The sequence below is a fragment of the Chiloscyllium punctatum genome, chromosome 22 (genome assembly GCF_047496795.1).
Source record: "Chiloscyllium punctatum isolate Juve2018m chromosome 22, sChiPun1.3, whole genome shotgun sequence".
NCBI lineage: Eukaryota > Metazoa > Chordata > Chondrichthyes > Orectolobiformes > Hemiscylliidae > Chiloscyllium > Chiloscyllium punctatum.
This window is the reverse complement of record NC_092760.1, coordinates 32,585,992-32,599,647: the sequence shown is the minus strand read 5'-3', so window position 1 is coordinate 32,599,647 and position 13,656 is coordinate 32,585,992. Positions and strand designations below refer to the sequence as shown.

General features: G+C 44.0%; 1 protein-coding gene across 5 annotated transcripts in view; it reads right to left on the bottom strand.

Annotated features, from left to right (window-relative positions):
- Nucleotides 1–13,656, bottom strand: part of LOC140493483 (N-acetyl-beta-glucosaminyl-glycoprotein 4-beta-N-acetylgalactosaminyltransferase 1-like) — a 687,601-nt gene that overhangs the window by 105,510 nt on the left and 568,435 nt on the right. For all 5 annotated transcript variants that reach the window (XM_072591967.1, XM_072591965.1, XM_072591968.1 and 2 more), the window contains one exon: nt 1,773–1,913. In XM_072591967.1, coding sequence (XP_072448068.1) covers nt 1,773–1,913 — 141 coding nt within the window. The remainder of the gene's footprint in view (nt 1–1,772; nt 1,914–13,656) is intronic.

Here is a 13,656-nt window from a genome sequence, read left to right as displayed (position 1 = left end):
AGGTTAATGTCACCATTTTTGTTTCTTTGCACTAGGCATATCGTTCTGTTCACTGTCATCGGTCATATCCAATAGGCAACCTCATTCATCATGCTCTGGAGTGTGCTTTCTGTGGTCCAATAAGCGATAATACTCCTGAGAGATGTGGGCAGCCCACCTTTGTTTTGTAGACTGGCTACTGACACCACCTCATCATTTTAATTTTAGAAGACTCACTAAAAGCATGGAATGGAGATGATACACAACTTCAGCGAGTAATTAACTCTACACAGAATAAAGAAATGTAGGTCTCACAGTGAGAAACGCTAAATTGTTAAACTCTCCTGCAGTGGAAAGCAATAAATATGCAGCTTACAAAACCTCTGACTCACCTCCCCTCACTAAGCTCCTCAAACTAGCTCTCACACACATTCAGAACATAACAAATACAGCAACACCAACAACTTCTATTTACGTAGCACCTTTCATGTACCTCACAGGAGCATTACAAAGTAAGTCTGACACCAAATCACTTCAGGAGATATTAGTGTAGATGAACAAAGCTACGTTTAAGAAGCTCTGACAGAGGAAAGTGAGGATGAGGATTATTGCATTGAGTCTTATTTAGGGAATACTAGATGTAAGGGCCTCAGCAGCCGAAGGCAGGACAACATAAATTATATCAGGGATTCTTCAGAGGTCAATAGTAGAGAGCACAACTATCCTGGAGGGTTGCGAAGTTGGAGGTAATTACAGAGATAAGGAGAGGCAAAAGTCACTGTGGTTTCTGAATGGAAAAATTTATACCAAAGCATTGCTTAATCGATGAGAATGGGGTAATATCAGAATGGGTCAGAACTGAATTAGGACAAGGTCTGTAGAGTTTTAGATAGTCTCAAGATTAAAGCAGTGGATTTGGGAGGGAACAGTGGTGAAGGGCAGTGGTGAAGAATGGGGGGTTGGTTGGAGCTAGAGGTACCTCTTGTCACCCAGCAGCCATCCACTGTGAAGGTGTGGAGGCGTTCAGAACTAAGGCAGCTGAGGATGGCAGAGGATAACAGCATCATGACAGCTCCCTGGAAACTTTGCAGGATCCTCTTATGGCGGTTGCATACCAGCTGCAAGTCAAAGCAATTAGCTAATAGACTTGGCCAGTCCACAGGGACCTTGATCACCAAATGGATCCAGTCATTCAATACCCTGAACCTGAGGAAATCCAGTCATCAAAACAAAGCCTTCAGACTTCCAGGCTTGACTGGGTGCATCCTTTTTGACTTGATGGGATGTTCTTCAGTACAAAGCATTTGTGGCCCAGCTGTGGGCTCCTGAATGTCCACCACCTGGAGTAGTACAGCAGGCAGCTCCTGGACAATTCGGGATGGACAATAAATGATGCTGATATCCCATGAATGAATTTAAAAATAAAAGTTGTCTTCCATGAGGGTGCACACATTAGCGAATATCTGACCAACAAAATCTCCAAGATAACTGCTGCAAGAAGTTGCTCTCCTCAGCATTCGCCTCACCCTGTGACTGGCCCATTTACTGTCAGCTCTCCCTTTATACTATTACACCTCGAATGCTTATTGAAAATTTACCCACTTTTCTGAAATAGTCTGAATTACTGTGGTAAGGAGTAATCATTTTTAAATTCAGTCTTTAGCTAGCAAAACAGAGAGCAGTGAGGAAAAAATGACAACTAGTCATCAAAATCTATCAGAAAAGCAGTCGTAAAATGTCTAAATGGGTTCAAATCCATATCTAACGATGCAGAAAATGTAAACAGAACTCACTCAGAAAGAAGGTGTCCCTGGGATCTGGTTTGAGCATATCAGCCGCATGCAACTCTCGGCGTACTATCTTGTTACCTCCAGCATGACTTGCACGGGTTTGTGGGATATGATCAACACTGTTCATCTTCAGTGACGATTCATCTATGATTAAAAAATGAATTTGCACACTCAGTATGCACAGCTGGAAAAACAATATAGTATTAAGGACATGGGAAGCAGAAGTTATCTGCAATTAGCAAACACATAATTGTGCTGCAGACTTGTCAATCATAAAGAAATATTTCATTTTGATTTGATCTGATTTATTATTGCCACATGTACCAAGATTCAGTGAAAAGTGTTGTATTGCATGCTAACCAGACAAATCATATCTTACATAAGTACATCAAGGCAACAGAACAGAATGCAGAATGTAACATTACAGCTACAGAGAAAGAGCAGAGAGAGGTCAACTCTAATATATGAGAGGTCCAGTGAGGAAGGAAGTGTTCTTGAATCTGTTGGTATGTGTTTTCAAACTTTTGTATGTTTTTATGTGGAAGGTGGCGGAGAGAGTATAACCAGGGTGGGAGGGGTGTTTGATTGTGTTGGTTGCTTTCCCAAAGCAGCAGGAGGTGTAGATGGAGTCAATGGAAGGAGGTTTGGTTTTTGTGATGGACCTGGCTGCATTCACAACTTTCTGTAGCTTCTTGTGGTCTTGGGCAGAGCAGTTGCCAGACCAAGCCGTGATGCACCCGGATATGATGCTTTCTGTGGTGCATCGATAAAAATTGGTAAGAGTCTTTGCGGACATGCTGAATTTCCTGAGCCTTCTGAGGAAGTCGAGGGATTGGTGTGCTTTCTTGACTGTATCGTCGACATGGATGGACCAGGACAGACCGTTGGTGATATTTACTCCTAGGAGCTTGAAGCTCTTGACCATCTCCACCTCAGCACCATTGATACAGACAGGGTGTGTCCTGCCCTCCTTCCTGCTTCCTGAAGTCGATGACCAGCTCATTTGGTTAGCTGATATTGAGAGAGAAATTGGTCTTTGCACCAGACCACAAAGCAGTCTAGCTCCTTCCTGTACTCGGGTCTCCTCGCTACTTCAGATCCGACCCACTATGGTGGTGTCATCAGCAAATTTGTAAATGGAGTTAGAATTGGATTTGCTCATACAGCTGTGAGTACATAAGGAGTATAGTAAACATAAATCTGTCCTTTTGAGTACCTGCCATTCATAGAGAAAGATCAAAGCTGTTTGCTATCATTTAAGGGTCTCTGTTTAACTTGTGAATAGAAAGCAGAAATCATCAGCAGTATTTCGTTCAGAGGCTCAGTAAAGATGTTACCTAATATGCTGATGAAACGTCTGAAAATGAACCTTCCAGCTCAGCGAGTAAACCTACATCCAGTTCTGATCAGTGCTTAATTCTCTTTTGTCTTCTTTCCTGCTGGCAAGGATAGTGAGGTGCAGTTCCACAGGCATCTGCAGTTCTTTGTGAAATGGGTCAACAGCATCATGACTTGCTCACACCCAATACCAATGCAGGAGGGCATCCCAACACACTCGATTCTGTGATCATTCAAAGCAAAACTGAGAGTGACTGAGAAGTTATCAGGTGAGGGAATGGTGACTTCTATTCTGGTCAAGATGACAGGCATTCATTGTGGCAATTGGCTGTTGTTTGGTGATTGGGATGGGTAGGCTTTGGATGGTAAAGAAATTTTAATTTTTATTCACTCACCAAACAACCAGTCTGGTTTACTGATGTACATTTCGAATGATGTCAACGTGTAGTAGTTGGAGGTTCAGAGCAGGCTGAAGGAATGAGAGTGCTTCAAGGAGGGTGGTGAACATGCTGCAGACATGCTGACTGTCGGTGGTAAAGCATGGTTTGGCAGGAGCTGTGTTGGTATAAGCTGTGATTGAGATGGTCAGGTTGAAGTAGTTGGTGATCCTGGAAAGCCAGAGATTGAGGAGCTGGAGAATTCACTACATTACTGGGTGTCTTGCAGGATAGCTAACTTGGACCAGAGCAAAGACTCTTGCTACATCAGGCTCACAAACAATGTTCTAAAAAATTTACCCTACTGATCCCATACTCTTCACATCCTTTTACCTGCTTGACTTCCCAATTAAGGCCAGGAAATTCTGGACAACACCAGTTAAATATAAATAGCGTGCTGAAGTGAAGAAACATAGCCCTCTTTGGATTTTTTCTTCGTGATCAACACACCATACAATGATCAACTGGTAAACTCAGTTAAAACTGGAGGTGGGCTGATTCAATTACCAATTTTTCATTTGATGTTTTAAAAATGTTAACTTATCACACAATCCAAACCCTTCGGTTTCTGTGGTAAAAATTACTTACCTTGGTTTTACAGCCCATGGACTAAGTATATTGGCCCCCTGAGATTATCCAGCCCCAGTGTAGAATTGAGACTGAAAGTTGGTGTCTTAATGGCTGTGCATCACATCATGCCATTCATTTTTATTTAGTTTACCAATAATAGAGTTTGATTGGCTTTTAGCGACAGCAAAAAATGGGGTGCAACAGGAAAACATCTATCAGGGCTTTTTACTGAATTAATTAACAGATTATATTATTAACAGATGGAATGATTGACGGCACCTGAAATGTAATCTTTGGACATACGCTGAGGCGGGGAAATGTTACTTTTATGCCGGGGTCGCATTTATAACTGTGTTGAAATGTCAGCCTAGCTGTTGCCTGAGCTGCAGCCAGAGAGACGCAATGTGAGAGATTATATTTCCTGTTGGGACAGGGACTAACTCATTTCTTAAGCAGAAACAGAATCCTCTAACATACCTCCAAAAGTCTTTAACTTGGATTTCCTAATTTACCAGTGATAGGCCCATTATTCAATCAAGTGCAATGATATAAAATTTGACACAAATAAAACACAATACAACCCATGGTTTTAACTGTACATCTTTGCATGTAGTCGAGAGTGTGGTGCTGGAAAAGCACAGCAGGTCAGGCAGCATCCGAGGAGCAGGAGAATCAGGATTCCCGATGAAGGGCTTACGCCCGAAACGTCAATTCTCCTGCTCCTCCTCGGATGCTGCCTGACCTGCTGTACTTTTCCAGCACCACTCTAATCTTGACTCTGATCTCCAGCATCTGCAGTCCTCACTTTCTCCATCTTTACATGTACCATGATTTAACACAATATGTGCAGTCAAAACCATCAAAGAATAAAATGCCTGTTTCTGTAAGTATAAAATAATAGTAAAAACATCAACTAATCATCCGGTAGACAAAAAAATACTGATTTGAAAAGATGTAACTCGTATGCATAAGGCAGTAAAAAGCACTGACAACACACAATTAGTCCTATCCAATTAATGTGATCCAATAAAAAAAGCATATTGATGTCGGGGGTTGGTTAGCTCAGTTGGCTGGACAGCTGGTTTTACCATTAGTATAAGATACTCAGCTCAATGTGACTGATGTGTAAATTTTAAACAGAGTTCAGAAAAGGGAGGCACAGTGACATATTCCAAAACATCAGATGGTGAAGGGGAGAACTGGAGCCAATCTTTAAATTCTTTTATAAGCATTTTATTTGCAGAGATAAGCACACGCGTGCACTGCTTAACAAAACAACCACACTTCCAGTCTGTTTGTATCTGTAGGAGCACTCCGGCATCGTCAGTGAATGCTCATCACTTGCACATAATGAAACAAAATTAACGTATAATAATCAGATTTTCTTGTCCATCTTTAGTTCAAGACAACAATATATTAAACCAATTATCAAAACAAAGAACTCCATATTAAGTACAAAATATTCTTTTGTGAGATGTCCTTCCTATTGCAACAATTTCTTCATACATGCATTTCCTGTTGCAAAAACCACCCGTCAGTGCATGACTTACACCCTCTCAGATCATATTAGAAATTTTGGGCAGAATCTTAGAGGGGTCAGAGGAATGTGGGCAACAGAGAGATGTGTAGCACATTAGGCGAGGCCCATTTTGGAGGAGATCATCTCACTCTGTCTTCTATACTTTTGACAAGTGGGGTGGTAAGATTCTCGTTAGGCAGGGAATTAATGCTTCTTAAACACAACTCGCCTCATTGGTATTCACAATCCCATTTTTCCAAACTCACCAAACGAGGTGGACGATGGGAGAATTCAAGTCACAGGTAAGTATAGAATCCCTAGTGTGTGGAAGCAGGCCATTTGGCCCATCATGTCCACAGTGACCCTCCAAAGAGCATCCCACCCAGAACCACCTACCTACCCTATTCCTGTAACCCTGCATTTCCCATGGCTAATCCACCTAACCTACACATCACTGGACACTATGGGTAGTTTAGCATGGCCAATCCACCTAACCTACACATCACTGGACACTATGGGTAGTTTAGCATGGCCAATCCACCTAACCTACACATCACTGGACACAATGGGTAGCTTAGTCTGCACTGAAAGGGTGCAGCAGAAATACCTTGCACACAAGGAGAAGCCCTCAGTTCACCCCCGGACTTGGCTGCATTTCAGCCATGCTCGCTTGCTCTTTCAGCGCTTGCTCACGAAGCACCTACCAGATTGCTTGCAGAATTCCTGCCTTGTCTTGTCACGTCAATTAGCACAGTCACACAACCAGACAGGTAACCTTGTTGCTCCCCTTGACTTAGAGGGTTTGCATCCTGTTATGTGACAGTGTGCTATGTCAACCTCACACCTCCTCCATTTGCCAACTACCTACACAGCAAAGACAGCTTGTGCAAACTGTAAAGCAAAGGGAGAGGGGTGCAGTCAATGATCAGGAGCACCCTGGCTTCGAGGAGCAGGAGTGGGCAGTGAATGACCAACCCACACATGGTCACCTTGTACAGCAGAGTTTGGCTGGGAAGCCTAGGTGGGTGGAGGTGGATGTCAGCCTTGGTGGAAGTGTGAACCCTATGGAGTTGACAGGTATATGATGCTAGGAAGGGGAATGTAGATATTTGGGGAGCTCACCCTCAGGGTCAGCTGGGAGCTGCTGGGGGTTGGTGAGAATCGCTAACTGTTGCCTTCCATCATGCTAGAAATTGAAAGTGCGCAGGGGGGGAGGAGGGGATGGGGGGGGGGTTAAGAAAATGGCTGTGACAATTCTCAGAGTGGGTGGGGTGAGTGCCTCAGTGGGAGGATGACTGCAACACACACCTTTCATTGGGCTTTTTAAGGGGTCATGCAGAGGTCACAGGCAATCCCCACAGGTTCCAATCCTACTCCCTGGCAGTGTGACAGCATTGGCACCTCCCTGGCACAGTCACTGCTGGTGAACTCTTTGGCCACTACACCCAAGCACACAGAGGGAACCAGACATGAGGGATCATTACCCAGGAGGGTCCAAGGTGTTAGCAGCACACAGTGTTGTGTGGATGCATTGTTTGTCGCTGTTGTAATCTGCTCTCGGTGCAAACCTCGATCTCTGAAGTCTCTTTGTGGCCGTGAACTGCTGCTGGATGGGGTGAGAATGGAATGAAGTGCCTGGCCAGAGAGACTCACAAGCAGATCAATGGAAGTTGATTTGGCGCGGCACAGTGGCTCAGTGGTTAGCCCTGCTGCCTCACAGTGCCGGGTACCTGGGTTTGATTCCAGCCTCGGTCGACTGTCTGTGTGAGTTTGCACATTCTCACTCCGTCTGTGTGGGTTTCTTCCGGTTTTCTCCCACAGTCCAGGGATGTGGAGATTAGGTGGATTGGCCACGCTAAATTGCCCATAGTATTCAGGGACGTGCAAGTGAGATGGGTTAGCTGTGGGAAATGGAGCGTGACAGGGGGCGAGTCTGGGTGGGATGCTCTTCAGAGAGTTGGTATGGACTTGTTGGGCCAAATGGCCTGTTCCCACACGGTAGGAAAAATCTTCAACGTGCGATGAACAAGAAAGCCTTCTTCACCCGTGTCACCAAACTGCCCTCAACGAGTTTTCTTTTCTCTCCCCCTTACACTAGATCTAAGTGCACTCCTGGTTTTGCAGCTGGCATTGATAGAGGCTACTCTGGTGCAGAGGCCATTGACCATGGAGGTTTGGTTTGATGACCCTGGGAGGGGGTGGCTTCTGACTGGATGAGCCAGGCATCCCCTGAGTCTTCTTGCCAGAAGCAAGTTGACCTTCCTCATTTTGGATTTCCAAAGGTCAGAGGTGGGCAGGCAGGGTGGGGTGTCCCTGGTGGTCAAGGGGCTTGTGTGTGATTTCTCCTCTGACTGTGTTCCTCCTGGCACCATCCTGTCTCCTTGTGAGGAGGGAGGGGTGGGGGGGGCACGCCTGGTCTAGGGTCAAGGGCTTCCGTTTCCTTGTTGACATGCCAGTGGGTAGGGCAATGGAGTACAGGTGTTAGGTATCGCCAGCAGCTGAGGGTACTGGCCCAGGCTTCCAATGCCAGCCACCAACTTGTCAACGGAGCAGACAGACTGTTGTTTGAGGTGTTGTGTTGATTCTCAGAAAGGAGGGCTTTTGTATTCCAAAGCTCCTTGCCACTCCTCCTCGGGCATTTGCCTGAAAACACTCAGAGGTGAGAGCACAGGGGCATCTCATGCCCAGTGCCTGGTCTCTGGCAATCCTGTGAGTGCCAGTGGTCTGGGCTGTTTCTGCACTGGCCAGCTGTAGGCGAGTGGCAATGAGGCAACACACCAGCTGCATACCCACACTCTCTAACTCAACAATTCCCACCGAAGGGTCTGGATCGGAGCTGATGGGAGCTGCAGGGGGGATCCCCTGACACCTCGGTACTCTCGTCCTCAGTGGGCCAGGAGAGCAGTTCTTCCATGGCCTGCCATTTCTTCACAGGGTGTGATAGCAATGCTTGCAGAACCTGCTGGACAAATTCTGGCAGCCAGGGGTTAGAAGTGGTGTGCAATACTTGAGAGTGACAATGGGGTTTTAAAGGGGCAGTGAAAGTGCCATTCAGGACAGTACTCACTCATTAGACATGAGTGTTTCTGCATGCCCACAAGAACAGGCCCAGTCTTCTCCTGAGAGGACCAGGATTTTCCAGAGCCAGGGCACAGGAAGCTGATGTCAGTAACCCCCACCAGTTCCTGTGACCATATTGTGGCTTCATGATATATATGTTTTCCTTTTCTTTAATGAAGAGAGGTTGAAACAGAGGTCATGAGCGGTGTGTTCAAAGCCAATAAACTAAACAAGCCCTGGGTTTTTTATTAATTAAAAATGTTGAAACAATAAAAGCAGCATAAATGGGTGGAGTCAGGCTCCCACAGAACAAGGATTTTAGTTTAGCTTTCAGCAGTTACTGGGTTCTTCAGGCTGGTTGTCAAAGCTGCTACATATTTCTCTCTGTTACAGCTAAAAAAGCTGGGGTTCTCTTCCTGCTGCCAGAATCGCATGTGAGACAATCTATTTTACTGACATTGTCTGTGCCAAGGGTGTGTTTATGGGATGTTAATACATTGGAACAGTTGTTTTTTAACAGTTAAATACTCTATTGTTCTGTTAAGTTTTGCAGTAGGATTAGGTTATTCCAATGCTTCCATCTTTTGATTGCATTTTAACTGTAGAGCAAAAACAAAGTGTGTTTTGCTTAAAGCCGAATAGTGTAACCAATCAAAATACATCTGGATTGTAACACCTTACACCTGTCAGTTAGTAAGAAAAAGTTAGGGTCGAGGTTATCTCGATTTACTGAAAGGAGGTTTGGTCTGGTCCAAATCCACAATCGTACAGGGTCTCTCTCTCTTGACACTGGTATACAATGAGAAAAGGAGGTACAGTGATGGTGAAGGGAGTAAGATGACAGGTGAGTGCCACATTGGTTAGCACAGCTGCATGTGGGGCAAGGTGGTAAGGTGAAGTGGAGGACTAAGGAGGCAGCATTGAGGGCATGCACAGCTATTGGCGTGGGAGGTTGAGTGGGGAGAGGGGCTGTTGGAAGGTGTCTCAGGCAACATTGCGAGGGGTAGGGACTGACTCTTGGTGGAAGGTGTATGCAGTAGCAAAGATAGAGAGAATGTGACATGGCAGAGAGCAAGTTTTTCATCTGGAGTTTACTCAGTCAGGATGGTATTGCATCCCCTTAACAAAATCTCATGTGTTTCACAGATAATAAGAATGTGTGTGAGAGAAAGAAAAACAGTTCTGTTAAAGCTACATGGAAAATTTACTCAACTTCATAGTCAGTGGTCAACTATGGCAAAAAACGATGCAGTTTTCATGGATGAAAAGTATATGAGGCTTATAAAATAGATCAATGAGAATTGTCCAATCTGTAAAATAGTGTCTGATGATGCCACCATCTTCTCCAGCAAGCATTTGAGTGATTTTAATGAGTTTACAATATGGGACAAAGGTGGAAATATATTCTGTCTACATTTCAAAGACCTGACAACAGATTTAGCTTTTCTACAGTAATATGTAGTAAGCTCAAAAGGATCTCAAAATTCACAGAGAACTGGACAGTGACTGAATGTGGGATGCCAACTGAGTTAGTGGTTGATTATGGAGGGGAATTGTCCAATGTTTTAGTTCAGAGACATCTGTGGAAACATCATGGTCATGACCACAGCTGCTGAAAGCTCTTTGCTCGCAGTGGACTCTGTGGATGAAATCATGTGACTAGTGGAAGACTGCATAAAATTTCAGTTGAGCAGCTTCAGACTGCAAGTTACCAACCCTGGCATCGGAGCTGCATGCTAATGATTCACTCCAGAATGTTGGTGTGAATGGACCCTTTAACTGGTGAAACAGCAAAGTCCGAGGAAGCCTTCTGTGCTGTGTGGTACTTCTGCTTTCGAAGTTGTTGCAATTTTTCTGTAGATTTGATCATTGCGTGGAATTAGGTAGCCTTCCATCGGGACCGAAGAGTTGGAGAAAAGTTTGAAAGCACTGAGGTTTTGTATAAGACCATTTGAGGGAGATTTCAATTCAACAGATGTAGGAATTGTTATAGAAGAAGGCATCATAAAAAGGCGGCCAAATTCTAGTCCGGCAAAAGGCTCTGATGGTAAGACAGTAATTGTCAAACATGAGCAATCAAGCCATTCAGAATCATTGTCTTATCATCGGACTTAATTGCAAATTCTTGTCCTCTGAGCAGCTGATAGAAGTAAACAAGACATCTTTTACCTCAAATGCCAGTCTGTTGGTGATGAAAGCCCTAAGGAAAAGAATATGGTAAATCAAGGACTGGATAGAGATTGTGCGAGTGATTATGACACACATAGTAAAGCTGACACATCCACACACCATCATGAGTCTTCCTGGGTAATGTATCCTGGAAGGATGTGACATCTTGTGGGCCATACAGGAAAGCCTACAGCTTGTTTAAATGAGTGTGAATGGTCAGTCTGATGGCACCTCGCATGTCCGTTCTCTGCCCTATCTTATCACACATCACTCCCGGAACAACTTGCCGCTCAGTGAATCATCGCTGAAATACCTTTGCACCCCTGCGATCTTTACAATGCCACAGGACACCAGGACGTGTACTGGCGTTCCTAAACTACCCGGTTAGTCACAGACAGAGTTGCAACATGACACATCGCGATTCTTTGACAGGGACCCTGAGGTTCTGGTTGATGGTGTGGTACAGAGAAGAGGATTTCTGTTTCTGGAAAACTGCTACAGGAGGCCACAGCACCAGATCCTGCATTTTCATTTAGCAGAATGGAGGTAGTCATGGACATTGTTGCAGCATTGTTGGCCATTCCACTACATCCTAGTGCTGGCACTGACTTGGGCAGTGACCTTAGTCCAGGCTGCAGGATCTGGTGCTGTGGCCTCTTGTAGCAGTTTTCCAGAAACAGAAATCCTCTTCTCTGTACCACACCATCAACCAGAACCTCAGGGTCCCTGTCAAAGAATCGCGATGTGTCATGTTGCAACTCTGTCCGTGACTAACTGGGTAGTTTAGGAACGCCAGTACACGTCCTGGTGTCCTGTGGCATTGTAAAGATCGCAGGGGTGCAAAGGTATTTCAGCGATGATTCACTGAGCGGCAAGTTGTTCCGGGAGTGATGTGTGATAAGATAGGGCAGAGAACGGACATGCGAGGTGCCATCAGACTGACCATTCACACTCATTTAAACAAGCTGTAGGCTTTCCTGTATGGCCCACAAGATGTCACATCCTTCCAGGATACATTACCCAGGAAGACTCATGATGGTGTGTGGATGTGTCAGCTTTACTATGTGTGTCATAATCACTCGCACAATCTCTATCCAGTCCTTGATTTACCATATTCTTTTCCTTAGGGCTTTCATCACCAACAGACTGGCATTTGAGGTAAAAGATGTCTTGTTTACTTCTATCAGCTGCTCAGAGGACAAGAATTTGCAATTAAGTCCGATGATAAGACAATGATTCTGAATGGCTTGATTGCTCATGTTTGACAATTACTGTCTTACCATCAGAGCCTTTTGCCGGACTAGAATTTGGCCGCCTTTTTATGATGCTCTCTTCTATAACAATTCCTACATCTGTTGAATTGAAATCTCCCTCAAATGGTCTTATACAAAACCTCAGTGCTTTCAAACTTTTCTCCAACTCTTCGGTCCCGATGGAAGGCTACCTAATTCCACGCAATGATCAAATCTACAGAAAAATTGCAACAACTTCGAAAGCAGAAGTACCACACAGCACAGAAGGCTTCCTCGGACTTTGCTGTTTCACCAATTAAAGGGTCCATTCACACCAACATTCTGGAGTGAATCATTAGCATGCAGCTCCGATGCCAGGGTTGGTAACTTGCAGTCTGAAGCTGCTCAACTGAAGTTTTAATCAGTCTTCCACTAGTCACATGATTTCATCCACAGAGTCCACTGCGAGCAAAGAGCTTTCAGCAGCCGTGGTCATGACCATGATGTTTCCACAGATGTCTCTGAACTAAAACATTGGACAATTCCCCTCCATAATCAACCACTAACTCAGTTGGCATCCCACATTCAGTCACTGTCCAGTTCTCTGTGAATTTTGAGATCCTTTTGAGCTTACTACATATTACTGTAGAAAAGCTAAATCTGTTGTCAGGTCTTTGAAATGTAGACAGAATATATTTCCACCTTTGTCCCATATTGTAAACTCATTAAAATCACTCAAATGCTTGCTGGAGAAGATGGTGGCATCATCAGACACTATTTTACAGATTGGACAATTCTCATTGATCTATTTTATAAGCCTCATATACTTTTCATCCATGAAAACGGCATCGTTTTTTGCCATAGTTGACCACTGACTATGAAGTTGAGTAAATTTTCCATGTAGCTTTAACAGAACTGTTTTTCTTTCTCTCACACACATTCTTATTATCTGTGAAACACATGAGATTTTGTTAAGGGGATGCAATACCATCCTGACTGAGTAAACTCCAGATGAAAATGCTCTAAATCACGTTTCATTTGTACCTGTTTATTGATTAACTCAACAGCATAGGCATCTCAATGGAGACTATATCGATAAGTATTGTTAACACTTATAAAATGGCTTAGGTCAGGTGTTCTATCTGTGTGTTGTCATTGCCAAATCTAAAGCAGACAAATATTTATTCCTGAACCTTGCAATGACCTACAATGCTTAGACAATCAAGTTAATATTGTAACTAATCAGTCCAATGTATGAAAGAAGTGGAAGCATTATTGAGTTGTGCACAATTCAAGGACTCTTTGATTAAAATAATCATCACAGCAATAAAACTCATTGTGATCAGTATAATAGTCATTGCTATCGTCATCCTTTACCTCAGACTGTCTTCAATATGAGATATTTGTAGGGGAGAACGAAATCAGTAAAATTTCTCTCTAACCCATTCACTTTGGTGATTGAAACTAACTGAAGACACCATCCTCACAGGAAGATGATGTTTGAAATTTGTTATGTATCAGATTAACTTCTCTCAGCTGAGCAAATCTTTGCAGTCTGATTC